The sequence below is a fragment of the Macrobrachium rosenbergii genome, chromosome 53, assembly GCF_040412425.1.
Source record: "Macrobrachium rosenbergii isolate ZJJX-2024 chromosome 53, ASM4041242v1, whole genome shotgun sequence".
Classification (NCBI taxonomy): Eukaryota; Metazoa; Arthropoda; class Malacostraca; order Decapoda; family Palaemonidae; genus Macrobrachium; species Macrobrachium rosenbergii.
In genome coordinates, this window is record NC_089793.1 from 24,770,577 (window position 1) to 24,798,372 (window position 27,796).

Consider the following 27,796-nt stretch of genomic DNA (forward strand, 5'->3'; position numbering starts at 1 on the left):
TTCCAAGTTAGCTCTGAAAACTTAATTAGATAATGGCCAATGTATACTAATGAATTCATTACTGTGAGATTAGGTTTTACCTCTGATACTTTGAATCAAAGTAAAAAAGTAAAATTATGCTTGAAAATACTGTAAAAGTACATAAGCCCATTACATTAAGCAAGTTAAATAAATTAAAAATTTCCTTGCGACTGAAATCTATATTCGTACTATTAAACAATTTCTCTTAGCCGTTATTTACAGTATCATATTTGAAGATTCTGTTTCAGCCAAAAGATAAATGGGAAGAATCGGAACATTTTAACCATATCTTTTAAAACAATACACAAAATGTATAGAAAAGAAGTTATGCAATGTATTTTATGATTTATTTATTGAAAAATTAATTCATTTCTTGTCACAGACAACAGGATTTTGTGAGGAAACATCACAGACACTATTACACTACTATATCACGTTGGTAAATTTGTGTAAAGAAAAATGTGCCATGATCCTCATTGAATATTTTCATCATCAACATGTCATTCTTAACACTAACATATTTTCATACATTTTTCATGTTATTAACTCCTAATATTTCAACTCTACCATTTATGAACAAAAGAAAATATACTGTAATTCAATAAAGTTCTCTGATATGATATATCATTTACCTGTATCAAGACTACAGTTGCTTTCTGCATATAACATATAAAATTTGCACAAGGGGAATAAAATTCCATTTCTTAAATCACTAGGGCAAGGAAAAAGATTGCCAATACTGTACTGCATATACATTAACAAGACACAGATTTCAAAAAATAAGGCAGCCTGTAATATATATTACAATCATATACATTTGTTTATGTATTATTAAACTGAAACGCAAGTAGATTGTTTTGGGACACCCATTCAAACCTCCAGTTGTAATTAAATACTATGGTCCTTTAAATATTGTAATAATAGCAATTACAAACTGATCATCAATTGAAAAATATTTTAGAGCAATAAAAAGTTTCATAACTAAAGCCTAAGTTTGTTACATGTAAAAGAAGTCATCCTCTTTCCAAATTGTGTAATATATTTTTAAAAAGGTAACTCTGCCAACCCTTAAAACCTAGCAAGAATGTTTCAAGATCTTCAGTACTATTTACCCACTCTGTACAGTACACTGCTATGGTTTACTCAAAATAAAGAAAAAAAAATGCAAATCAATGTATATTAAATCAAAACCTGATCAGAGGATACACTAGCATAATTGGCTCAGCCAACAGTTCCACCTTGTGTTAAAAAATAATGTTTGGCTACAATACATATTGGTAATAAAAGAATAGTTTCACTAATGAGACTTCATTTCTCAAATCTGTACTTAATGCAAGACAAATCCAACAAACTTTCATCTCAAACTCAAGCTCATGACATATTCATTCAACTTCCAACTTTACAGAATCTACCCAGGAGAAACTCTACAAATTTACATCCCAAATCTTACATATGAATGATTGCCTTAGTGCAATGGTCAGTATCTGTGCATATCTCCCACAGTTATTAATATTAAGCTTTTATTGTTATAAGGCAAAACTTTAGGAGCTACTTGAGAATACCCTTCTTAATGCCTTTAAAAACTAAGGCTTCACTGCAAAAAAACCAACTTTGCAATTCATAAGTCCCTTTACTGGCTTAACAATGAATTTTATAAACTAAATATGAAAACCCTCAAATGGCCAAGGTAAAATTCAAAGTATGCATATTCTTCAAAGCTGGAACACCACAGTACAAACAAGAGAAAAAGTTCTCCAATTATTAAAAAATCAATCATTACCAATATCCAACAGCTAGAAGCAGATATCACTGGATATACCATGTATCAACTATTAGTTCACGATCTTTGCCTAAGACCTGGACAGATTTTGTTGAAAATGAGAACCAAAAGCTACCCTAAGCTACAGGAAAGTTACGAGGCTTGACACCTTTAGCAACTTGTGCAGTCTTTTATACAGGATATCTATGTATGACTCTGAAGTGCATAAGAAATTCATACTATGTACCTCCTAAAGCTAGTAATAATCTTTCATTCAGAATACAGAAGGAGAATAATTATCTAATTATGATCTAATGTCATATAATCACAAGCATGCTCATACAAACACATTATGGCATTTTGCAAAACACACTGGAAATGCAAAACTGTATAAAAATGGCTAAATAATAAAATGTACTATAAACAGCAACGAGTAAAACCATGATGTGGGCTACAATACATCATATTAGCAAGGAAAAAGAGAAAAATAAAGAGCACCCTCATTCTTCCTCCAGCATTACTTCTGGATAAATGACAAAGTATTCAACTACATGGTCTATACAACTGGCAATAATTGTAATAAAAGTACTTCTGCAACTAAAGCTTCAAGAGCAATCTGTACCTTTACTGACGAGGCCACTGTTGCTGCTGAGGAACTTGAGGGGGGTAGGGGTAAGAAGAATATGGTTGCTGAGGATAAGGAGGGGCAGCATAGCCGCCTGGATACGCACCAGGCTGCTGTGGTTGCTGGAAGTATGGGTTATATCCTTGTGGCATAGGTGTATACACAGGATAACTCTGGTAAACATATCCCTGTGGAGTTGGCATTGAAGTTGGGTTAATGGGGTAAGGAAGTGCTCCAGGCTGGGGTGCTCCATATGCAGGTGGTGCTCCTGGAGCTGCTGATGCCGGAGGAGCCTGCGCTGCTGGTGGTGCTGATTGTGGTGGAGTCTGAGGAGCACCCTGGTAAGGATTAACAGCAGGTGGAGGTGGACGTTGGGGTGGGATTTTTGGTGTGGTTTGGGCGGATTCTTGATGGTGCGCAGGTGGATTAGGTGCTGAACCTACATTTTGATTGGCTAGTCCCTGAGTTAAGTCTTTCATCAGTTCTTCCTTCTCTGTGCGACGAGCAAAACAGAAGTCATTTATCTTACTCTGGAAATTAACTAACAATTGAGTCAAATCATTGTAGAACTTGGCACCCTCAGTGAGGTTACTACGCAACTCATTGAAATTATCGTAGGCAGACGCCAATTTCTTGAGCATTTCTTCTCGCTCCCCACCAACACCAGATGAGGCTTGGCTGAATTCTTGATGAGCTTCCTGAATGCTACCAACCAAACTCTCTTGACGTTCTACACTTTCTTTTACCTGTAAAGAAAAAACAAAAGATAACTGCTGTCTCAAAAGAAACTAATCTCAATATAGAACATTCCCTTACAAGTACTACATGATACAGTAACTCTTTGCCTATCCACCTGCCATCCGGCTATACTCCTCCAGCTCACTTTTCCTAACAAATGAATGGTTTAGCCATAGAAGTAGTTTTATTTTTGGAAAACTGAAGGTTTTTCTTTAGTGTGTCTGCCGTCTGAATGTAAATCATGAGAAGGTTCGTCAGGTGGTTTTTCTGGTAATAACCAAGTGGTTTCCATGTTCCCAAGAGATCAGCTGAATATTTCTATCTGAAATAAATGTAATAAGCTATGTATAATACACTAAAATTAAACACTAAACAAATAAGTGGATTTCATTTACCTTCCATATGTGATGTCTGTGGGAAGAGTAGGTTAGTCCACAGAACTTTGTTTTTTAATAGTGAGGAAACTGAGAGGAGAATCTGCAGTTCTAATATTTATCACTTTAGTAGTCTTCCAACAGACTATTAAAGTGATATTTATTAGTATTTTCATGGGTTAGCTTATAATTAGCTTAATTGAACATTTTAACTGAAAACAAATCTTGTTTAGTAATCTACCAGTAGTTAAAGTTTGTTGTAAATATTACTGAACAAAACCTTGCATCAAAAAGAGAAGGTCTCTCTTTTCAAAAAGAAAAAACAAAATAGAATTAAACAAGGACTGTCAAAGATGGTTGTTTTTCATGTTATCTTTGCTTTCATTTTAACTGATTTCAAAATTTACAATATACATGAAACAATTGCCCTAATTTGGGACCAAGCTGCATACACAGCAGACTTCCTACATACTCCTCCAATTCAAGGTGACAAATTCACTGAACTATTTCCCAATTTCCTATAGATGTTAATGGGCCCTTAAGCTACTGACAGTTCCATGTCAAAACACACATACAATAATTCTCCAATTCTGTTTCCCCTAGCTAGGACGGTTTGCATTTTGGATCCTCTTTCCATATCCTAGGAAGGACTATATTCTAAGCATGGCAAAAAATATAAATACAGGTAACAGAGTCAGGCTTTTCATAGGCCTACCTAATAGGGATTTGTTTTTATAGTCAGTAACAGATGAAACATGAGATGCATTGAAATACTCCATTTATGACAGCGAAGGTTCATATCCCCGTGGGAACAAATTATCATTATTGTTGTTATTGTTATTATTATTTGTAAAGTAAAAAGCCAACTGACAAATACTACTGTACAATATCAAAAGTCTGACACAAAAGGAGAGGCGTAGCTCACCTGCTTCTGAAGAGGCCCAAAGACACGTCCCAAACTTTCTGTTGATATGGCAGCCTCATTGATGGCTCCTTCTTGAGCCAAAGCAGAGAGGAAAACTTCCTTCATATCTACAGTTGCGCTCTTCAATTCACACTCAATAGCATCTCTCTCAGCCTGCATGAAACCAAATAGTAAACTTAATGACTTTTGCAAGTACACAAAAACCTTTATGCACAAACACACAAAACTCAATATCAAAGTTTCAATAGGATGTATAAAATTATAATGTAAAAACTTAACTACTGGTTGGGTATTCTCAGTTATTGCTGACATGCTAAGAAACAGCATGGGCTGGTAACATTAAAAACAAGATTACAAAAACACTGCAATATAATCACCATAGTGAGGAATAACTGGCCAACGAAGAAGGAAACTGAGTTTTGTAGACAATTATACACATTTCCAAAGATTCCAATTTCATGTTTCAAAAATACAACTTGAAAATGAGTGAGCATACTTGCAATATTGTTTTTCCTCCCTGACAAAAACGATGTGAGGAGAAAATTTTCAGCATTTCATGACTATAAGTAAATTCAACCATATGTGAATGAATTCTAGTCAATGAATAAAGCCCTCCTGTTTTTCAACACTAGCTTACGTAAACCCTGTTTCAATTTACTGAGGGGAAAATATTCTATACCTCAAACAATACTGTATTACAACAGTTCTGAGAGAGAGAGAGAGAGAGAGAGAGAGAGGAGTTGCAGCTGTGTTTCTACATCTTCCATGAGTTGTTTGAGCTTTTGTATGGCTGGGTTACTGCCATTATTATTAGACCCAGCTGAAGGTAAAGCAGCCGCAAGACTCGTGGGACCACCTGAGAGAAGCTCCATTCCTTCCTTGTGTGCATCATACTTCTCGCGAATGGTACTGTCTGCATTCATGGCGGTTTCTATCACCTTCCTGAATGGATGAATTGAATATTAATGACTTTAAACAAGACCCTCACAACCCTCAAGGATTTCATGTGACATGTTAACACACAGAACTGGGTAAAACCATTTTATTTAACATAGATTACAACTTCCTCTTCCTAACTGCATATTGTGAACTTTTGCAGATGAAACTATCTGCATAGTATTTTGAACTGTTGCAGATAAAAATATCTGCGTACTGTAAACTGTTGCAGATGAAACTACAGTATCTATCTCTTCAACTGAACAACTGTTCATTTCCATCATTTGCTCTCAAGCTTTTAATATGTTGCAAAAAATTACATTTTTATAATAAAATAAAGTTCTATATATACTTACCAAGTAATTACTGTACACAGCCTATGTTTCTGACTCGTAGGCAGCTAAAAATTAGAAATTCGCGGTAGCATTTGATTGTTTTAGTGTAGGTGACTGGGTCCCGCCCACTATCGGGGGAGGAAAGGTACAAAACCGCTGAATAGCGTCTGTCTGTGTGTGCCTTCAATGGCTGTGAGAGGGGAGGAGGGAGGGTTCTGATTCAGTAATTACTTGGTAAGTATATATAAAACTATTTTATTATAAAAACATTTTTATAACAAAATTAAATTTTATATGTACTTACCTACTCACCAAGTAATTACTTAGCTAACAATTACGCTCACATGGAATACAGGTACTAAATTCAAATTGCAATGCAGCCAGTTGCAAAGGGGGGGACAGGTCGCCCTACAAGTAGGGGTGTAGGGCGACTAACACGCCAGTGGTGTCATTCTATTTTATTGCTTTGGTCCATGAAAAAAAGGGAGAGGAGGCGGACTCTGTTCAGTAATTACTTGGTAAGTACATATAACACTAAATTTTAGTATAAAGCTATCATTTTATATCAGTAACTTACCAAGTAATTACTCAACAGATCCCACATTGCATGAGAGTGGGATGAATGGACTTCAATCTAATAAAAACATTAAAGGTAATGGCAGACAGAAAAGAGTGGCTACCATTGAAACAATGCTTGTTGCCTTCCTTACCTGGTAAGAGTGCTACAGCAGGAGAATACTGCCTCTGTTGGTGGTGGCCTTAACCAGTAGTGGCGTGACAAGGAACCGAGAGTCACCTCTACATCAGTGAAGTCTTGCAACAGAGGATGTGCCTGATCGCTGACAAGACGTATGCAGGAAAAAAAGGTTGCCCTTGCCCTGGGCACAGTACCACAAATCAACAACCAGAATTCACCGTCACCTGCCCTGACAGGACAAACCACTACCCATCCAAAGAACTGGTGAGTACTCCAGGTACAAAGTAACCCCCGGCTCCCCAAAAAACTTGACATCCTACATCAAGGCGAAGAGACAGAAGAGAGACAGGATCTCTCCTATGCTTCTTCCCCCAACACCATGCCAGCCACTGCTAAGGTCCAAGGGTACTGCAATTTTCAAAAACTGTCTCCACTTCTTTCAAATAATGAGATGCAAAAATTGACTTGCACCTCCAAAAGGTCGACTGAAGAATAGACGAGAGAAGTAGCCACTGCTCTAACTTCATGAGCTTCAACTTTAAACAAGGGAAACAAGCTTCCTGAATCCAGGAATGCACTTCAGAGATCAGGTCTCTGATAAAGAACAAAAGGTCATTCTTTGAAAGGGGACGAGAAGGATTCTTGACAGAACACCAGAGGTTGCTAACAGGTCTTCTGATCTTCTCAGTCCTATGTAGATAGTACCTCAGGGCTCTGACTGGGCAAAGAACCTCCTCTTCTCCATCTGGGCCCAGGATATCCATTAAATTCTTTATACTGTATGGAAGGAGCAAGGCCAAGGCTTAGAAAGTTCCTCATTCTTGGCTAAGAAGTCTAAGGTAAAAGAGCACACTGCATCTCCTTGGGAGAAGCCTACTCTCTTGTCGATCGTGTGCAGCTCACTAACACGTTTGGCCATAGCCAGGGGTAATACAAAAAGGGTCTTCCGTGTAAGGTTCTTGCAGCAAGCAGGACTGAGTGGCTCGAAAGGGGGCCTCGTAAGCCACTTAAGGACAACATCCAGGTTCCAAGACACTAAATTAGACTTCTTCTGCTTGGAAGCATCTTAGTTAAAAGAAAGATCCATACCTGTGTGTTTAAACACTCGAGGTAAGCATCGGTCGGTATCCTTTGATGGTGGACGAGGAAAGACTTCCAGAGGTCCTCAGGTAAAGGAGAAAGTCTCTGCAATCTGGGTTAAAGATGTTTCAGAAGAAGAAATGTGATGTCTGTTGCACAACTGAAAAAACAGTCCACTCTGATGGGCAGACATTGCATGTAGATTGTCGTCTGCACTTTGCAATAGCTTCAGCAGTTGCTCTTGAAAAACCTTTCGCTCTGACGAGTTTCTTGACAGTCTGCGGCCTGTCAGAGCAAGAGTGGACAACCCTTGGTGGTATCTCTTGAAGTGAGGTTGTTTGAGTAGCCAAGGTCTTTGGGTAAGCAGCCTTGGGAAGTCTACCAAAAGATGCAGAAAGGTCTGGGAACCTCTCCTTCGTGGGCCAGAACGGCGCTACGAGAGTCTTAGAAACATTGCAGTGTAACACAAACTTGTTGAGGACTTGCCTCACAAAGCTCAAGGGCGGAAAGGTGTAAAGATCCAGACCCAACCAGTCTATGAGCACGGCATCCGTCGCCCATGCCAGGGGATCCGGGGCTGGGGGCAGAATAGAGGAAGGTGACTGTTTCTCGAGGTAGCAAATGGGTCTTTGGACGGTTTGCCCCACAATCTCCAAAGGTTGACACAGATCCTGTGATCCAGGGTCCACTCAGTAGGGAGGACCTTTCCAACAGCTCAACTTGTTCGCCAAGACGTTTAATTTTCCTGAATGAAACGAGTGACTAGCATCACTTGATTCTGGTGTGCCCACAGTAGAAGGTCCTTTGCAGTCTGACAGATGGAAAAAGAACGAGTGCCTCCTTGTTTCTTGATATATGGCAGAACAGTGGTGTTGTCCGCATGAACAACCACTGTCTTGTTGCGAATTGAAGTTGCAAAATGATGGAGACCTAGATGAATGGCCTTCAGTTCTTTTATGTTGATATGAAGATTGATTTCCTCCAGGACCACGTCCTGAAACTATGATTCCCCTAGAAGGGCTCCCCACCTCTCGATCCAAAGCATCTGAGTAGGGAGTCTAGGTCAGGGCTCGGAGGGGGTGGAGAGATTTTTCCTGAGAAAGTCTTCCTTTGGCCAGCCTGCATGAAAGGTCAATTTTATCTCCTGGAGTGATGGGAAGAGACGACAGAGTCTGGTTGAGTGTTCCTGTCCCAGTTGGCTTTGAGGTAGGGTGGAGAACTCTCGCGTGCAATCTGCCCAGCCAGCGAAAGTCTCGATGGGCGACAGAGTCCCTAGAAGGCTCATCCACTTCCAGGCTGAACATGACGGTAGGGCGAGGAAACTGTGAATGGTCTTGAGGCAGTTTGTGCTTCTCTTGGGGGATGGAAAAACCTTGAAAGTCTGAGAGTTGAGAATCATACCCAAATAAAGAAACTCCTGTGCAGGGGCTAACTGGGATTTCTGGAGATTTAAAAGAATTCCTAGATCCTGAGAAAGTTGAAGAGTTGTCTGAAACCCTTCATGTACTTCTCCTTCGAAGGGGAATGGAGAAGCCAGTCATCCAGGTAAAGGCTGATGTTTATGCTGACTAGACAAAACTATTTGGCAAGAAGGGAGAGAACTCAGGAGAAAACTTGAGGGGCCGTGGAGAAGCCACAGCAGAGGGACCGAAACTGAAAGACTTTTCCCTGGAAGAAAAACCTGAGATACTTCCTGGAAATTGGATATCTAGGGTGATCATCAAATCGGCCGGGTGAATGGAGGCCATGACTGACTGGTTCGTCTCCATCTTGAACTTCATCATCCTGATGAAGAGATTGAGGGCGCTTGCGTCCAGGACCAGTCTCCAACCCCGACGCCTTGGGAACTACAAACAGACGATTGTAGAAACCCAGGAAGTGAACATCCTCAACATCTTCTGTAGCTCTCTTTAAAAGGAGAGAGGATACCTCCTTCGAAAGGGCCAAATGTTTCTCTGAGTCTCTTGAGAAGGCCGTCACGGCGATGGGAGAGGAAACTAAAGAAGGGTTCTCCGAGAACAGGATGCAGTAGCCCTCCTTTAACACCTTGACAATCCATTGTTCTGCTCCCCTATGCTCCAACTTCTCCCAAAAAAAAAGATAAGTCTGGCCCCTACCGGGGCACAAAGGACTTCAGGTTCACTTCTTGGAAGGCAGCTTGGAGGAGGAGTTCTTCTTAAAAGGTCTTGAGTGGAAACGGAGATTGAAGCGAGGTCTAACTTGTGACTTGGGCTTATTCCCATGAACGGGATATTGTTGTAGCAGAGAGATCATCTTGGGGATGAACAACACAGAAGAGGAGCTCTTGGGGCTTTGAGAAGATTGTGCAAGGAGATCTTGGGTAGATTTCTTCTGAAGGTGAGAACCTATCTCTCCTACGATCGATTGGGGAAGAGGTGGGAAGAATCCAACAGAGAGAACAAGGTGGACCTCTGTGAAGACATGACTCCTCTGGTGGTGAAGGAGCACCAAAGTTCTCTCTTCTAAAGAGCTCCGAAGGCGCACAAAGTCAAGAGTTCTGACGAGCCATCTCTGATAGGTTGGACAGGTAGAGGACTGGTTAAAGGGGAAATAAGAGTAGGAGAGGGAGACAGAACAGGTAAATCTGTAATTGCCGATTTAGAAGAACATCCTACATTAGCTACATTCCTAGCCTCTGCCATAAGAGCAGCTTTCCTCTTCCCAAGCAGCTTTCCTCTTCCTGTCTCGTTCTAACTTATTTACGTGATACTTTAAAGTTTTCCACCTACCTTGATCCCAGTCCCTACGCTCGATACACGTCAGTTCAATAAAGCAAGTTTGTCCCGTACAATTAGTACATACTGTGGAGGAGTCATAAGATTCTTTCATAAGTTTAGTTTTGCAGCCTTTGCTGCAAAACTGGATACTAGAAGAGCTAGTGTCAGACATCATTGTGAAAAGTCAAAATTGGGAAGTAATACACCAATACATGTACCTGTACTGGGTCTATGAATCCTAGGCTACCTGAAAATAGCTTCAATGCTACCAAAAGTTGGAAATACATCACCAAACAGACAAAGAGCAACCACCCAGCAACAAGTCTCAAAATAATAGCTGCTGTGACAACTGAACTACAGCCATTAACCGGCAGAAATGGACTGGCGCTATTCAGCGGTGTTGTACCTTTCTTCCCCCGATAGCAGGTGGGACCTTGTCACCTACACTAAAAGAATCGAATACTACCACGAATTTCAAATTTTTGGCTGCCGTGCGAGTTAGAAACATATGCTATGTAATTACTTGGTAAGTTACATATATAAACAAACCATTTTCATTTTCAGTATGTATCTGAAAAAGATTGAAGATCTTAACTTCTGTGTCCTTTGCAAATAGTTTAAGCTCTGGTCATTAATAAGAATTGATGTTTTCTCATAATCAATTACAGACACCACCCTACATTCAACTTACAAACATTCAGATACAAACAAATGGGATCGCAAATTAAAATTGTGTTCAGAGCACTCCCCTTTGCCACCCGTAAGTTCACATTTTGTTTTGTGTGCCTGTTCTGTCCATGTATGTATACAGTGAATTGTGCTTTAGAATGAAAAAACGTACAGTATTGTATTGATTTTATATCATAATGTACTTAAATATGCATGAAGAGTACAATAACCAACTTACATACAATCAGTATTGTGTTTTAGGATGAAAAAACAAAGTACTGCATTGAATTTATATCATACTGTACTTAAATAGGCATGGTCAGTGCAGTAACCTACTTACAAACAAAACATACAAACAGCTGCCTGGAACGTAACTCGTTTGTAAGCAGGTGGTGTCTGTACAGATACAATTAGTTAACATAAGAAAACATGAAACAACATCCTACATATGAACCAATTCATTTAAGAAACTTTAAGAATAAAAGTATTTTACCTTTGGACTTTTTAGGATTCTTAACTTGCTGTGAAAGTTGATTAAATATTCACTTGGCTTATGAGCTACTGAATTATTTTGCTTTTGAGACAAACCTTTGTTCACAGTTTTCAATAGTGTTGCAGCTAACATATCTATTTTTGTTATTGTAATGTTTAAAACAAAATTCACTGGGAACGCAGTAAACTTAGGCTGCATACAATACATATATATTATTTGTAACTCCAGCAGTAAACTCAGAGGTTGGAAAACAAAAACTTTAAACTTAATTGCGATATTACTCTGGCTTTGCATAATGATTAAATGATTCTGAAAAATCAGAAGAAAAAATAGTGTACAAAACAGATATGTAGCCACGAGCATAAAATGAACTTAAATTTTATGAGTCACCTGTGAAGAGATAAGGAGGCTACATGGCAATGTTTAACCTATAAATTTTTTAGTAAAATCTCTATAAATTATGATACATAAATTAGAACTTTCACAAACCTACTTTTGAACAGATAGTGATAATGCAATAAACTGTTAATTCTAGCTTAAAGCCTATTTAAAACACCACTAATTTATTATCTATGTAACTTACACAAAGAACAAAGCTATGAAATACAAATACTAATCAATGTATCAATAACCAGATTTCCTAATATCTATTCTTCATAACAAAAACAAAATATGTACTACTGTATTGAGAAAATACAAACATTCCCACTGATGATTAAACAGATGAAGGGGGAGAAAGCTCCAGAGAAAATAAAAATATTAAGTCACGATCACTTAAGTAAAATGGTCCCTACTACAACTCAGTTGAGTATAAAATGCTAGTAACTTAACAAGGCAATCAGCAACAACTTCATCTACACAGCTGGGTCATCTCTGCTATACTCAACAGTTAAAATCACTTTAAATATAAACACTTGCTGCCATAAGGGGTTACTGCCTACAGCCTGCCCTGAACGACACACGATGTGGGGGATTAGAAGTTCTCTGCACTAGTCCTTCTGTTCCAACTTCAATGTTATCTGTCTTTTACTTTTCCTTGGGTATCTCTTCACTTTATGTCTCTAAGTTTGCCTTGTAACATTTTCTTTATTTACAAAAAAAAAAAATTCAGGCAATAAAGGTAAGTCATGGTGTCTCATTAATGAAGAAGGGTTGTTAATACTATACGTCTACAGATTGAACAGAATCAGCACAACCATGGCTTACTGAAATGAAATGTTACTTCCCAATAAGAACCAAAAATATCCCATCATGTGCCACATCCATGAACAAAATAAAACCCACCTGTATTTCTGTGCGTTAGCCTGAAAAGTGGCAGTTAGTTTTTCAGAGGGGGTTCTCGTCCATCTTTCCTTAAACTGTGCTCTTAATTGGTTGTCAGAGTCTGCTTCCTCTGTGAGTTGTCGTTCACATTCCTCCAATAGTTCCTTGTTTCTCGTTAATAACTCTGGCAACTCTGTAATCATCTTATTGAGTGCCTGAAATAAACAATTTATAAAGTACAATTTAATGTATTCCACAAACTTCTGAGTCAGAAAGTACAGCAACTAGATTAACAAGGGAATAACACGAGGACAAGTTCAATAACCATAATACATTAAAGTTTCAAAGACTATCCATAGTAAAATAGAAGAAAATTAAGGCAAAGAAACCAAATCTTAAACTTCCAATTAGTTGATGTTAGTTAAATCACAGACCACTCAGGTATACCACATCAATGATGCAGCCCCAAGTAGCCAAGCTCATTTTTTCAAATTCACTTTCTTTACCTTTGATGCTGTTCTTTGGCTGTGATATTTTTCTTTGATCCGTCTACATAAAGTTACTTTCTGTGAAAGGATGGTTATTTTGATGCCAATTTGAAGATATTTATAATTTACTGTTGTATATTTAAAAATTGAAATTAAAAACTAAAATTCTAAAAGATTTTAAGATCTGTGTCATCATATACACACAAACTCCTTGAATATATTCTTACAACCAATACAGCCCTACAGTTTATCCAGCTTGTGGTAAGAACACTTACATCACAACCTCCTGCCTCCATAACAGTAGTCGATTTGTCACAGAGAGACTGAGGAACCTTTTCTCCCCCCACATCCTCAATTGCAGCTGGTAAGTTGAGGGAGGCTAGAATAGAATTGAGCAACTGTGTACTTTCACGAAGCTTCCCAATCTCAGCAGTAACGATTTCCTGCTTGCGAACATCGTAAGACACTAATGCTTGCTGTACACTAACAGGGACCAAAGTTTCAAAGAGATCAATGAAACTTATGCTAAATCTCTCAGGTACTGGCGTCGGTTTTGCAACAGCAGCTTTACCAATAGCTGGCAAAGATTTAACCTAAGGAGAAAATAAAAAAAAAATTCAAAAATATCAACAGCAACAATAAGTGTTTATTCAAGGTAAAATTCATTAGCAACAATAAGTTGTTATCCAAGTAAAATTCATAATAAAAATCAATGTACCTACCCCAGCAACAAGTCGTAATTTAAAATAACTTCTGCTAAGTGTTCTTCAAATTAACTTCTGCTCAGTGTTCTAAGTAAAGATATCTTAAACGCTTTACTTGCTTGTCTACAAAGGGCTTTCATTATGGTTTTCAACATTTTTTACCTAAAACGTAATACTTACAATACAAAATAAACACCAACTTGCATGTTTCCATCATTTATGATAATAAATTATGCAAAATTTCTATTACATGATAAATTGAGTTAATAAAAAAGTCATTTACAAATTCAATCACTTACATCAGGAATTCTCTCATGGTAAATAAAATCATTGTCCTTAACAGCTTCATCAAGAGAACGTTGTGCTCTTCCCTGATGGTCTGCAAAGAATGCCAAATCCCCTGAGCGAGTCTGTGCAGCCTTGAATAACTCCATGGCATGACGCAAACGAGCAATCTCTTCACCAACTGTCTTTTTACTATTACAAACCTGAAAATATAACATAAGGATCTCTCATACACATCAAGAGTTAGAGCAGGGTAATGGGTTACCCATCTGCAAATTAGAATGGAATGGAATACAAAATTTAGGCCAAAGGCCAAGCGCTGGGACCTATGAGGTCATTCAGCGCTGAAAGGGAAATTGAGAGTAAAAGGTTTTAATGATGTAACAGGAGGAAAACCTCGCAATTGCACTAAGAAACAACTGTTCAGAGAGGGTGGAAAGTAAAATGGGAAGAAATTGAATACAAAAAGAAGTTCAGTAAAAGGAATGTAAGGGGTTGCAGCTAGGGTCTGAAGGGAAGCTGCAAAGAAACTCAAGTAATGCCTACCGCATGAGGCGCACCGACAGCACCATCCCCCTTGGGGTCTGCAAATTAAATTACAAATTGAATGACCAAATACCGAGAGCAATAACAAAGAATGTGCACAGCTCTATAGCATTCAATGATGGCACATAATCATAATCTGACAAACCTTGCTTTGGTAGTATTCTGAAAGGGCATGGTAACCAGCTTGCTTTCCTGCCACACGGGATATCCATTCCCGGTCCCACAGCTGCTTCAAACTTTCTCTCTGGAGATGCTTTAAGGCATCAGCAAACATTTCTTCACACTGTGAGCAGAGCTTAGCAACAACCATGTCCTTCATTTGATCTGAAAGCACAATAAGACCTAAGTGATACTGTACATACAGACCTATACAATTTTTGCCAAAACTAAAAAAAAAAAAATCTCTACATTATCCACACGGCCAAAGAGTTAAAAATAAGAACACAGCAATCCTTGGATTTACTTGCACATTACATTTGGTTCCAAGTCCCCACAGACTGGATGAATTTATGAATGACAACCTCTAAGAACCGTAACTTTGAAAGCATAACCTGTATTCTTAGCTACTAGAATCTGGTAACATCACACAACTGAGTGACAGATCTCATCCTATAATATACAAACAATTTCAGTCACTTACCATTGATAGCTTTGACTGTCACTACTTCTTGAGCTTGAGCAAGACAAAGGGATGCTAAAGCAGCCAAAGTATCTGGCTGAAGATCTGGAGTTGGCTCTTGTTGTACTGATCCATGAACAATCCCTTTCAAGTGATTGAAAATTCCACCAGCACTCTGAAAATAATATAATATTAGGCACCATATAAAGCATCAACTAACACCTATACACTACATAAAGTCTTAGTACTGTAGCAGGTATTCAATGAAGCAGCTGAGCAAAACAAATCTTACACAAGTTCTTCCACAATTTTAAGAACACTTCAGTCTTTAACAATTAATGTTATCAGATCAATAACTATGGGTAACAACAAAAAAACAACCCAGCATTGCATTAAAATGCGTTCAGTTGTCTGTATTAGATGAAGCACTCCTATGTAAGTTGCAATTCCAGAAAATTTTAAAACCTACAAAAAATTAGGTCATGCTGCTAATGTCTACGCAAAACAAAAATGCAATCAAACTCACAAAGAATTAAATATTCACTAATATACCATCAAAATAGGGTAAAACACAAAAATACACACCTGGAATAGCTTTGTGCTCAGCTTCAAGGCTTCATCATTGTCAGAACTCTGTGCTGCAGCAACCTGGCTCTGAAGAGCAGCAATGTTGAAAAGCACACAGACTTTCTCATAGCTAAGAGATGACACAGCTGGAATTATATTGAATGGAAACAAATCAGAACTGCAATACTGTGTTATTTAATGGTTTGCTCATACAACTGATTTAAAACCCTTAAGTCTCACAAAGGTGACCCTACAGGTTAATTATTATAAATAAAAACAGCACTTGTTATAAAATACAAGAAAAATTGCCTTTTTAATTTTCCTGAGGGTTTATTTCTGACTATCACCGGACAAACACATATTTTCTATGTTTCCCTAACTTATATTTCCAACAACTGCAAGGGACCAAAATATAGAAAGGCGTTTTCGGGTGAGGAATTCAAACAAAAATGAGAACACAGCCAACAGCACTATGACACACTAAAAAGCAAAATAGCAGCTCTTGGAAAAATATTTTTCAAGTGTGTTATCCTTAACAAAATAAAAATTGGAGAGCTACGCAGAAGAGACCAAATGCAATGATGAATGTACACTGGTGAAGCTAATAAGGGCTCCCCTATATATAAAAAAAAAAATACATGTTGATTGGGAAAATGCTTACTACTCATAGTTATTACTTCTTTAATCATAAGAAGCTAATAAGTAAAATAGGGGTTAAATGAATACAATAAGAAAACAATGTATGACAAAAGAATAGGCACATACCAAATTTTATAAAATAAAATATGGTATTTTCATTATAAAATAAGTTTTTAAATATACTTACCTGGTAGTTATATATATAGCTTTATCCTGATTATTACAGACGGCAGAAATTAAAAGTCATGGGCAATCGCCAAAGATGGTCAGGTGGCCATACCTGAGCGCCCTCTACCAGGTAATTAGAACCATTCCCAACTGTCCTCAGAAATTCCATGGCCCTGTTCTCAGAGGAGGAGGGGAGGGACCTTTTTTATATGTAACTGCCAGGTAAGTATATTTAAAAACTTATTTTATAATGAAAATACCATTTTAAATATCTAACTTCCCTGGTAGTTACATATATATAGCTGATTGACACCATTGGTGGTGGGTTAGAGAACCCAAAATAATTAGGAATTCATTATAATTTACTAAACACTAAATATTAGCTGTAAACATACTCTGGTTCTTACCTGATAAGGAAGCTGGCTTCAATTATCCTGCCTCATTCGCCTGCATTCCTTGAGAGACCCAGCGACCCATCCAGGGGGCTGTAGAAAGTCTCTATAAATATCTCACACGGTCCTCAACCCACATGACTAGACCACCACCCTTGTTGCTATCCTGGCATAGCCATGGGACAAAGAGCTGACCACCTGACCCACTAAAAATCACTAAATAACACACTCCATAAAACCCAACTCTAGACTTGTAACCCCAGACTGTGGTTGCAACAACCTTCACAGACAACCTGCGAGTTCAAATCAAGAAAGGCAAGGTATAATACAAAAAGGTTATAGGGTAGAGGTAGTACCCTCTCCAACTACGGCGCTTGGAGGCAACGTACGGACCCAGGAACAGCAATCCTCATATTGGGTCTGTAATTTTCAGGTAACAATCTGCGAAGATAGATTTGTTTCGCCAAAAAGTCGCTTCAAAAATCGATTTCACTAGACCTGTTGTGTCTATAAGCCATCGGTTGCTACAGCTCTTACCTAATGCGCTTTGACTTTGAGGATTGGAAAGCTTTTCTCATCACATTCTTGGTGAGCTTATTTATTAAGTCCTTGATAAAGAACGCCAGTGCATTCTTTGATAAGGGTAAGCAGTTTCTTCACTGAGCACCAGAGGTGATCTGTCTGACCCCTCTCATGTTTCTGGTCCTTTGTAGATAAAATTTAGGCCCTAATTGACAAAGGGCTCTCTCTTTTTCCTGTCCTACTAAAATGACAGCCCTGGTATGGAAAAAAGATCTGGGGCTATGGTTGAGAAGGGTTCTCGTTTTAGCGAGAAAACCAAGTGGAAGTGAGCAGACTGCATTTTCCCCATTGAAGCCTACTTTCTTGCTAAAGGCTTGTAGTTCTCCCTACCTCTTGGCTGCAGCCAAAGCCACCAGGAAAAGGGTCTTTAGTGAGATCCTTCCATGAAGCCTTATCGAGAGGTTCAAACCTATTCGAGGTTAAAATTTTAGGACTACGGCCAAATTGCAAGAGGGGGTCAGGGTTGTCCTTCCTCTTAACTGTCTCAAGGACCTTATGAGATCCGCGGAGGTCCTTGTCTCCCCACACGTCAATATTTCTGTGACGGAAGACGGAAGCAAGCATGCTGCGGTATCCTTGATGGTAGATACTGCTAGGTTTCCTTGGTTTTCAAATGCAGAAGAAAATCTGCCAGTTGAGTTAGAGAGGTACTGGAAGAGGAAATGTTGTTTTTCCTGCACCATTCCCTGAATACGCCCCACTTTGATTGGTACACCTTGAGTGTGGACGTTCTCCGCCCCGCGATGGCTCTTGCAGCTTCCTTGAAAAACCCTTCATTTTGCCAGTTTTTCGATAGTCGAAAGGCAGTTAGGTTGAGAGCGAGATTTGATGAGTATCTTCTATGTGGTGGCTGTCGAGTAGATCGCTCCGACAAGGTAACGATCTGGGGGTGTCTACTAGCCACTCCATCACTCTGTGATCCATGGTCTCATGGCCAAAATGGAGCTATCAGGGTCATGCGGGCGCCGTTCGACTCTCTGAACTTCTTCATGGCGACTCTGTCTAGATCTTGAATGGAGGAAAAGCGACATGTCTAGTCCCTCCCAATCCATGAGGAAGGCGTCCACCGCCACTGCTTCCTGGTCTGGGACTGGAGAGTAGACTGTAACCTCTTCGTTCTCTGTGTCGCAAAGAGGTCTATTGACGGTTCTCCCACAGATTCCAAAGCCTGTTGCACACATCGTGATGTAAGGTCCATTCTGTCGAGAACCTGTCTTCCTCTGCTGAGAAGATCCGCTCTGACGTTCTCCTCTCCTCTATGAAGCGGGTGATCAGAGTTGTTGTTCGCTTTTGCCCACAGCAGGAGATCTTTGGCTGTTTCAAAGGGAAAAAACGAACGAGTGCCACCTCCTGTTTCTGATGTGGGCCAACGCTGTGGTGTTGTCTGCGTTGACCTGTACAATCTTGTTCTGGACCTTCTCCTGAAAGTGGACTAGTGCAAGATGAATGGCCACCAGTTCCTTGACATTTATATGCCATTTCTTCTGATGGTTTTCCCATAGACCTGAGATCTCGCCCTTCCCCAGCGTTGCACCCCATCCCATGTCCGATGCGCCTGGAATACAACACTAGGTCAGGGTTCTTTTTTGCTAGTTCGAGGCCTAATTGAAGTTTTGGAGGTCGTTCCACCAACTCAAATGTTTTTTGATTCCCAGAGGGATCGGAATCCACGATCTCCAGATCTTGGCCTCTTTCCAATAGCTTGACAGATGGAACTGAAGTGGACGAGATGTAGTCTTCCCAGGGAGACGAATTGTTCGATCGAGGAGAGGGTCCCCAGCAGACTCATCCACTCCCCGCTCGAACAGGTCCATCTCCCAGAAAGAGCTTCACCTTTTCTAAGCAATCTAGAATGCGTTTCGGGCTGGAAAAGCCCGAAAAACCACTGACTGAATCCTCATCCCCAGGTAGATGATGTCCTGTGAAGGCGTTAGCTGCGATTTGGCTAGGATTTACTACCAGACCTAATTGTTGCGCCAAATTCATTGTAACTTGTAGATCCTCCAGACACTTTGCTTTGATCTGGCTCTGATTAGCCAATCGCCCAGGTACATCGAAACTGTATCCCTTTTAGATGTAACCAGTGAGACGCTGGATGCCACGAGAGAAAACGTATGAGCCAAGGCTTAGTCCAAAACAAAGTGCTCTGAACTGATAGGTTGTCCCGAGATGCACAAACTTCAGATATTTTCTGTAGTTCGGGTGAATTGGTACGTGGAAATACGCTGCGCCCTGTAGGTCTATTGAAACCATCCAGTCTTCCTGTTTGGTGCCTGCTAGGACCGGGACGCAGAGATGTCTCCATGGCAAAACTTGACTTTGCTTACGTACTTTGTTCAGTGGACTTACGTCCAGAACTGGTCTCCAACCCCGAGCTCTTGGGCAAACACCAGAAAAAAGTCTGTTGTAAAACCCTCTGATGAGAGGTCCTTTACCTCTTCTATTGCTGCTTTTGATAGCATCTGGTCACCTGTTCTTGAAGAGCTGCTGCTTTGCTCCCAGAGTAAGTAGCTGTCAACTCTAACGGTTCTTGTGAAAGAGGGCTTTTAGAAGGGAATCTTGTATCCTTCCTTCAAAAACTTCGACTGTCCATACGTCCGCCCCTTTGGCTCCCTCTTGCCAAAAGTGGAATAACCTGGCTCCCACTTGTGTCTGGAGGTTGTTGTGATCATTTCTTGGATTTGGGTTGCTGCTTGGGGTTCTTACGGGTTGTCCTCCAGGCCATTCTCTGACTTCCTCTCAAAGCGGGCTCTCCCACGAGAAAGGGCTGACGCAGCGAGGGAGGAGCTTCCTGTCCTTCCTGGCAAAAAGTTTGCGGGAAGAACTTTCCCTAGCAGTCCTTGTGATCAGATCTTGCGTTGATTGTTGCGCAAGGGCTGCTGATAAGTCCTTAACCAGCTCTGAAGGGAAGAGCTGTTTAGATAAGGAGCATACAACAGTTCAGATTTCTGAGCTAAAGTCACTCCAGACGACACGAACGAACACAACATAGCTCGTTTCTTGATAACACCTGCTGTGAAAAGGGGCAGAAAGTTGACCGACCCGTCCCTCACAGCTTTATCGAGACAGGCAATAAGGAGCATTTTGTGTCATTCTTCTGATCTGAAACCTCTGCAAGAGCTGCAAGAGTCCAGTCCATCAAGCTGAAGACTTCAATAGTTCTGAAGACGTCTTTCAGCAAATGATCCAACTCGAAGTGGACCACAGAACCTTGGCTTTAGTCATGGCTGTTCTCCGTGAAGAGTCAACGAGTCTGGGAAGTCCCTTGGGAGGAGGCAGGAAACTCCCAAACCGAGAGCTTCCCAGTCTCGTACTACACGCTGGATCTAGAAGCCAATCTTGTCGGGGAAAGGAAAAAGTTGTTTTCCTTGTTCTTCTTCTTCAAAATCCAATCATTCAGTGTCGGAAAGGCTCTTCACTGATTTGGCAACACAGTTTTCTTGAATGAGGAAGACTTCTGGGTCTACCCATCAAATATTGCGAGGAGGACTCCAGGTACGCCTGATGAAAATCGTTAGGAAATAAGTCCGCCAAAAGAGTACAGAAGTCTTTTCAGATCAGCGGCATGAAGAGTTTCTTGAGTTTCCTTCCGAGATCTCTCTTCCAAAGGATCCGCTATTTCCGATGTCGAACGCAGAGGGGGAAACGCGTGAATCGTGCTGCTTGCGTGGGCCACGCATGCGTCCAACTTGCTCGCAGGGAGCCATGATCCTTTGTTCCCTCCGTCACCGTGCGGCTTTGTTGCGAGGAAGCGTCTATGAGCGCTGCAACTTGGCCGCGAAGTTGGGCCTTGCTGGCTGTTAGCCTTGTTGTTCTGATTCTTGCCTTACCTCTCTTCTTGGGTCTGCTGGACGTCCTTAGATTCCTTCTTGTGTGTTTCTTCTCTTAGTCCTTGCGACTTGTAAGAGTCAAAAAGAGACGCAAGGGACTGCTGGACTTCCGACAAGAACTTTACTTGAGGTGCCACTTGCTGCTGGGAAACAACTGGAGATGGCACTGTACTAGCTTCCACAACTTCGGAGACTCTAGCTGGATCTTTTGATGAAGAGGTGGTGACGCAGCTTGCTGACACATCCCATTCTGGGGCGGGGGAGAAGCGTGAACTGAAGTCATGTATACGTCTTCTTCCTCCGACGAGCTATCGTCTTACGCTCTGTTTAGGCGCAGAAACGCCGCTCTTCTTCCAACAGGAATCTCTGGAGAGCTCCATTTGCTGCAAGAGGGTTGTTGGAGCGGGAAGGGGACCTCGTCTCTTGATAGGTCTAGACTCTTGTGATTGACGCCAACCACGTCTGGGTCTTTGCGTCATCCGAGGAAGACGAACACGCCCTCATCTCGCCTCTTCCTGCGGCGAGGGGGAGCGTCCTGGGATGCGCCAACAGGATCGCCGAGGACGCCCGCTCGTTGTTCAACGCCTCACCTCCCTTAGCCTCGCACGTTTTCCTTCTCCCAGGGGTTGGGAGCATGGAAGAGGTCTAGGGCTAGGAGCGTGACAGACACGAACGGACGCACCCTCCACTGCACTAACACTGTCACCGAACTTTTGTTGCAAACTATGCACTGCCCCACATCACTTCCCTATCCAAGAAGAAAGGATTGTACAGAAACTCCTATGGCCGAAATAGCAGCCATTATATCCTTTAAAGACGGATTACTTACTCCCGACTCGCAGGAGGATCGGGTACTATAGCCTTAGGGTTGGATCAGGAATATTAGTATCAGACAAGTTAGAAAGGACTTGACTATCAGAAGACCTAGCTGAAAGGACACTGGAAGATCTAGCTCTCTAATTCTGTCCTTTTCCAATCGCCTCACATAGCGATCATACTCTCTCCACTCTCTTTCGGGACAACCACACTTGCATCTATCATCAAGTGCACACACATGATCTCTGCATTTCTTACAAACTGTGGGGATCAAGAGCAGCCTGGGAAGCCGGTTCTGCATCCCTAACACACATTCTAACAACAGGGTCAGCCATCTTGAAAGCAAGTACAAAGAACAATTGTAACAGTCAGAAACCGAACAGATAGGCTAACAATGAGAAACGAAAAATCCAGGAAGATCCAAAATCAGCTAAAGCCATCAACGAAACCAAACAAGTAATGGGTACTTCACCAATTGTAGTAAAGCAAACCAAAGTAGAGCGAATTTCCAACGTGTTGATAGAACGACGGCAGGGAATTTCTGAGGACAATTGGGAATGGTTCTAATTACCCTGGTAGAGGGCGCTCAGGTATGGCCACCTGACCATCTATCGCGATAGCCAATTTTAATTTCTGCCGTGCCACATTTAATCAAGGGATAAAGCTATATATATAACTACCAGGAAGTTAGATATTTAAAAATTGTATTTTTCCTAAGATACTAACTTATACTTTCACAGATGGGGTACTCAGCACACCTTGCTCTGAGTACTACATCTATGAAAGCATAGTTTCGTATTCTTGTCGAAACAACTGCAGTTTTACTGCAGATATTCAAAATACAATACAAAGCTTTTCATAGTAACCACAACTTGAAAATAAAGTTACAGTAATGGATACCCAAACAGAAATACAAAATACACGTCATAGTCTTAATATGCATTAAACTGCAAAAAACAGACCCTGTCTTCAGGGCAATTTAAAACTTACTGAGACTAATGCGACCGCCGAATATTGAGCCCCGATCAAAGGCATCTTTCCACTTGAATGGAATTTGTATTTCTGCAGCTGGGATCTTTGACTCCAATGCAACAATCTGGTCATAGTATCTGAAAAGAAAAAACAATTTCAGATTCAATCAACAACCAACCTAATGAAAAGCAGTAGATATGTGTTTATTAACTAACAATAAATGAGATCACAGATACAGTACCAACAATCTATTGCCTAGGCAGGACTGTCAACTACCCATGCTTTCCCCCCTGCTTTTCCGAGAATAACATTTTTGCATTAAAAAAATAACAAAGCACTTTAATTAGCATCAGGACACATATTTCTATTAGTTAATTATATTATATATGTGAATGATCACTTGTAATAAAGTATTCTTCAGGGTTTTCTCCCAGAAACTTGACTCGCTGCATTATGGCACTATTAGCAACTGACAGTTCCATTATTTAAAAAAAAAAAACTATGAATGAGTTATTTATGTTTCACTCAAAACTTATCTACAATGAAAGAACTAAAATCTTGACATTACTTGAAACAGGACAGCACCTATACAACACATAAACAAAATACACATGACACACAAATCGTACAAGAAACAACTTACACTTTTCTTGCATAAATACCAGTGTCAGGATAGAGTTTATTTACCAATCTGATTCTTTTCATAACTAGAATTCCTTTCATTTCATGATAATTTCCATCACTGCCTGGCTAGAGCTGAAGCTGACATAAAGTTCATTAATATCTGCCAATATTACCAGCTGGATAGCACAGGTGTTCACAGAACAAGTTACCAACAAGCTAGTCATATTCTTGTTGTCAAGCAAAGGGTAGGGAGATGGTCCTCGAAGAGTGATTTACCACAGGTATAATAAAGCATAATTTACACTGGATTCCATCAGTCACTACTGTATTCACAACTACCTTATGTCCAGTAAAGTAAGAACACAGTCAACAGCTAATCACAATGATAAGAGTATATGAAGGGGATTAACCACCAGGATAAACAATGCTTCCTCTATACAACCTCCCTTCGGTGAGCAAGTCAGCCAAGAGAATGGGAGTGGGAGTCATGGTTATTCCTACCTACCAATAGCTTCCAAAATCTTGCCTATTCACGGAGGTGTGACAACAGATGGAGAGCTTGGTGGTGGCTGAGTTGAGAATGGAAGGTGGGAAGGAAAGATTACATGGGTACTATGCACTCTGGAAACTTCATGGCACACAATAGCTAAGTTGTCTGCCACCAGGCAGAAGCATGGCATTACATATCAGGGCACTGGCAAATGCAAGGAACCGGGGCCAAGACAAGCTTCAATGGCTTTATGGCCAGCGACCATTGCCCTTGTGAGATGCGGCCTTTTACAAGTCATTCATTCCCTGTCTCTTTCCACAAAACTCTTTGACTAGTTCAAATTTTACTTGCAGCATCCACTCATCCCTACCTGCAGTGCTTGTTGTCTTTTACTTTTCATGTTTCCTTTGGTCTTCCAAAGTAGCTGTGACTTCTTTAACTTCACCTTGCTCTAACTAGCCCCTATCCCTTGAAAATAAATACTATGCACCGGCCCTGTAAGTGCACACACCCTGCAAGTCTAGAAATAAGACTTAACCAATTTATTTTGACTAACACCAAGGAGCCTACCTGAACAATGTTTATACAAAATTTACCAAATGCAAACTGAAGGTTGTTAAATGCTGAATATATAAAACTTTTTGGCCTGGATAATACTCCAATATACACTTAGTGTCCATTAGAGAATTTATATAGATAACAACAATGGAAAGCACATTCTAGTTGGAAAACAATTGTTCTAAAACCCCTGGCAAAGTTGTAAAGGACATGGTAAACATTAGTAAGAGGCCTGAGAGAAGCAGGCACGGAAGAATAACCAAACACTATGATATAATCAACAGACTGGGGTGGTGTTGATGCTAAAGCAAAATCACTGACATATCTACCTAGAGATCTATGGTGATCTGCAAACCAGTGTACTGTACAGTACCAATATTGTGAGATAAGAGAAATATGTTCCAATACTGTGAGATAAGAGAAATATGTTCTGAGATAAGAGAAATATGTTCTAATACTGTGAGAGAGAAATATGAATACCGCAAGAAGAAAATTAATCAAGTTCTTGGCATATGATCACAAAAAATTATACATTGTCAGCAATGCATGACTCACCTTGGAGTGACTGCTGAGTAGCCTACAGGGTCACAGCTATTGCAGGCCAAGGAGGCATTCAAGAGGGAATATGACCTAACCAAACTTATCTTTACCCAACCTAACCTTGGAAGCCATGTCCTAACCTGGGCAAGTGGACCCTAGATTCCTCCCCCCCCCCAATTAATTCATAACCCCTTACTCAGCATTATACCTGTCAACTTTAGTCACTTCTTTAAACATCTGCTAATGATGCCTACTTTATAGCCTCTAGAAGCTAATACCTCCTAGTAGGCCAATGAAACAGATGAATGTTGCTGGAGTAAATGCAGAGAGAGGCATAATGCTGTATGTTAACCTCCCTTGTCCATATAAAGAAAATATGAGAAGGATGTATTCTACCAAACCACTTTTAACATCCATCAACATTATAACATGAGTACATATGCATACAGTATTTTACATTCACGTAACAGCACAGAGAGAGAGAGAGAGAGAGAGAGAGAGAGAGAGAGAGAGAGAGAGAGAGAGAGAGAGAGAGAGAGAGAGAGAGAGTTACCCAATCACTCAAAGAATCCTGCTATTAGCAAGCTTGATTACATTGCACCACCATGTAGGCTAGGCCTGTATTAGTTTATGATTAAAAGCACAAACTATAACAACTGTTTAAGAAATAGAGTATAAAACGAGTAAACAAAATGTGGAAAATGAATAACTTAAGCTTCTATAAACTACACTGGCTAATCAAACAAGAAACTAGGCCTCAATGGTAGGCTAGAAATCATATCCCTAGCCTACCGTAATGAATATCAAAGTCTAAGGGTATGATAAAAGGAGCTAATCTTTCGATATATCAAATATGTCTTCGCTCGAACCGGCTGGCCTAAGACAATCTTTAGCCCGTCCCCTATGGCCCCCTGACTACGCCCTCCAACCGTTAGCCTAACATAACAAAGACTCTGATTCTGCCCCATCACGACAATTAAAATTAAAACACGTACAATAGTATTAATACTAATATTACTTAAACGACGAGAAGACATTACCTGTAAATAGTGTCCAAGGAAGACTCGTGGAAATCTAGGGTCCTACACACGGCCGACGTCCTTAGTTTCGAGAACTCATTAATGGCACCGATGTAGCTCTCTTGCTCCGCCGTCTGATATCTCGAAGTTATCAAATTCTTCAGCGGCTTGAGGATGTCTATATCAGAAGCCTTCTTCAGAGGAACACCAACAGTTTCAGCGGTGGTTGACATGTCGAGATTTGATCAGTGTACGGGAAGATAATTTACCAGACACACAATCTTTCATATGAGAGTGACGTCATGGCTAAACAACTGCGAATAGACTCGTTTCGTCTTTAATCTATTTCTGCTGAGTTTACTGTTAAACGTTGATTATACCAAAAACATAAATTTTTAAATTAAAATGAATTAAATTATCATTATTTTATATGCTAATATAGTTTGTCTCTCTTACAGCAAACAAGTAATATTATACATGCACACAACTAGCGTTCGAGCCTCTTCAAAGTGAGTAATGCATTGTGTCATTTCCGTATGATCGTCTTTTCATTTAAAGGAACCTGCCTAAGAAAGTAATAAAACTCCTTGACATGACAAGAAAATATTATCCAACACGAAAAGTAAATGCAAAGATAAATTTTCAAACAAAAGCTATCTCGAGGCATCTTTCAATCGTGGATTTCCAACCTCACAAGCACATGCCCATCCATCAGGTCACGGGCAATTTCTAACAGTTCGGCGAAACAGGTTTCTCGTTTATCTTCGTCAATCATTTCTGACATTAAAACTTCCTTTTCAATTTGACCTTCACGGCGTAAATTTTTCACAGGGCATTTAAATACTCCGGTGTTTTTTATAAACATAAGTTCGTGACGGTAGATTTCACATGGGCGGGGAAGGTTAAGAAGTGTGAATAATGCCTATTTATACCTGCGTATATCCTGTCGGCGTATATACGTTAGTGACTCACTACAGGATGTTCGATTCAGTACCTGAGACGATGAATCAGTAGATCCTCCAACGGCCATTGTGGTCAAAGCATGTTCACTTTCTCTTCTCTCTCTCTCTCTCTCTCTCTCTCTCTCTCTCTCTCTCTCTCTCTCTCAGCGACCTTGTGACTAGAAAATGCACACCAAGGGGACGATACTTCTAACGATAAGGAAGAATTTTTCTCTCTCTCTCTCTCTCTCTCTCTCAGCGACGACCATGTCTCTGGAAACTGCACACCAAGGGGGACGATACATAATTCTAACGATAATTAAGAATTATTTGTCGCTACCCCATATTAGGGAAAATTCACAC

The 27,796-nt window shown here is 40.3% G+C and overlaps 1 protein-coding gene across 1 annotated transcript; it reads right to left on the reverse strand.

The window, feature by feature from the left end:
• Positions 1-354: 354 nt before the first annotated feature.
• ALiX (programmed cell death 6-interacting protein-like protein AliX) lies at positions 355-26,856 on the reverse strand. Its single transcript, XM_067096901.1, has 11 exons — positions 26,514-26,856; positions 23,280-23,398; positions 15,881-16,008; positions 15,317-15,470; positions 14,822-15,000; positions 14,145-14,333; positions 13,417-13,734; positions 12,675-12,868; positions 5,191-5,384; positions 4,443-4,600; positions 355-3,151 (listed from the first exon to the last, which is right to left on the reverse strand). The coding sequence occupies exons 1-11, from the start codon at positions 26,723-26,725 to the stop codon at positions 2,405-2,407; spliced, it is 2,592 nt and encodes an 863-aa protein (XP_066953002.1). The 5' UTR covers positions 26,726-26,856; the 3' UTR covers positions 355-2,404.
• Between the last annotated feature and the right edge of the window lie 940 nt (positions 26,857-27,796).

Bases quoted from the DNA above. Each gene is read 5' to 3' on its own strand.
- ALiX (XM_067096901.1), bottom strand. From the start codon at position 26,725: ATGTCAACCACCGCTGAAACTGTTGGTGTTCCTCTGAAGAAGGCTTCT. The intron at 23,399-26,513 runs GTAATGTCTTCT...TTTTCTTTTCAG, and splicing joins TCCTTGGACACTATTTACAG to ATACTATGACCAGATTGTTG. The intron at 13,735-14,144 runs GTAAGTGATTGA...TTTTCTCCTTAG, and splicing joins ACCATGAGAGAATTCCTGAT to GTTAAATCTTTGCCAGCTAT.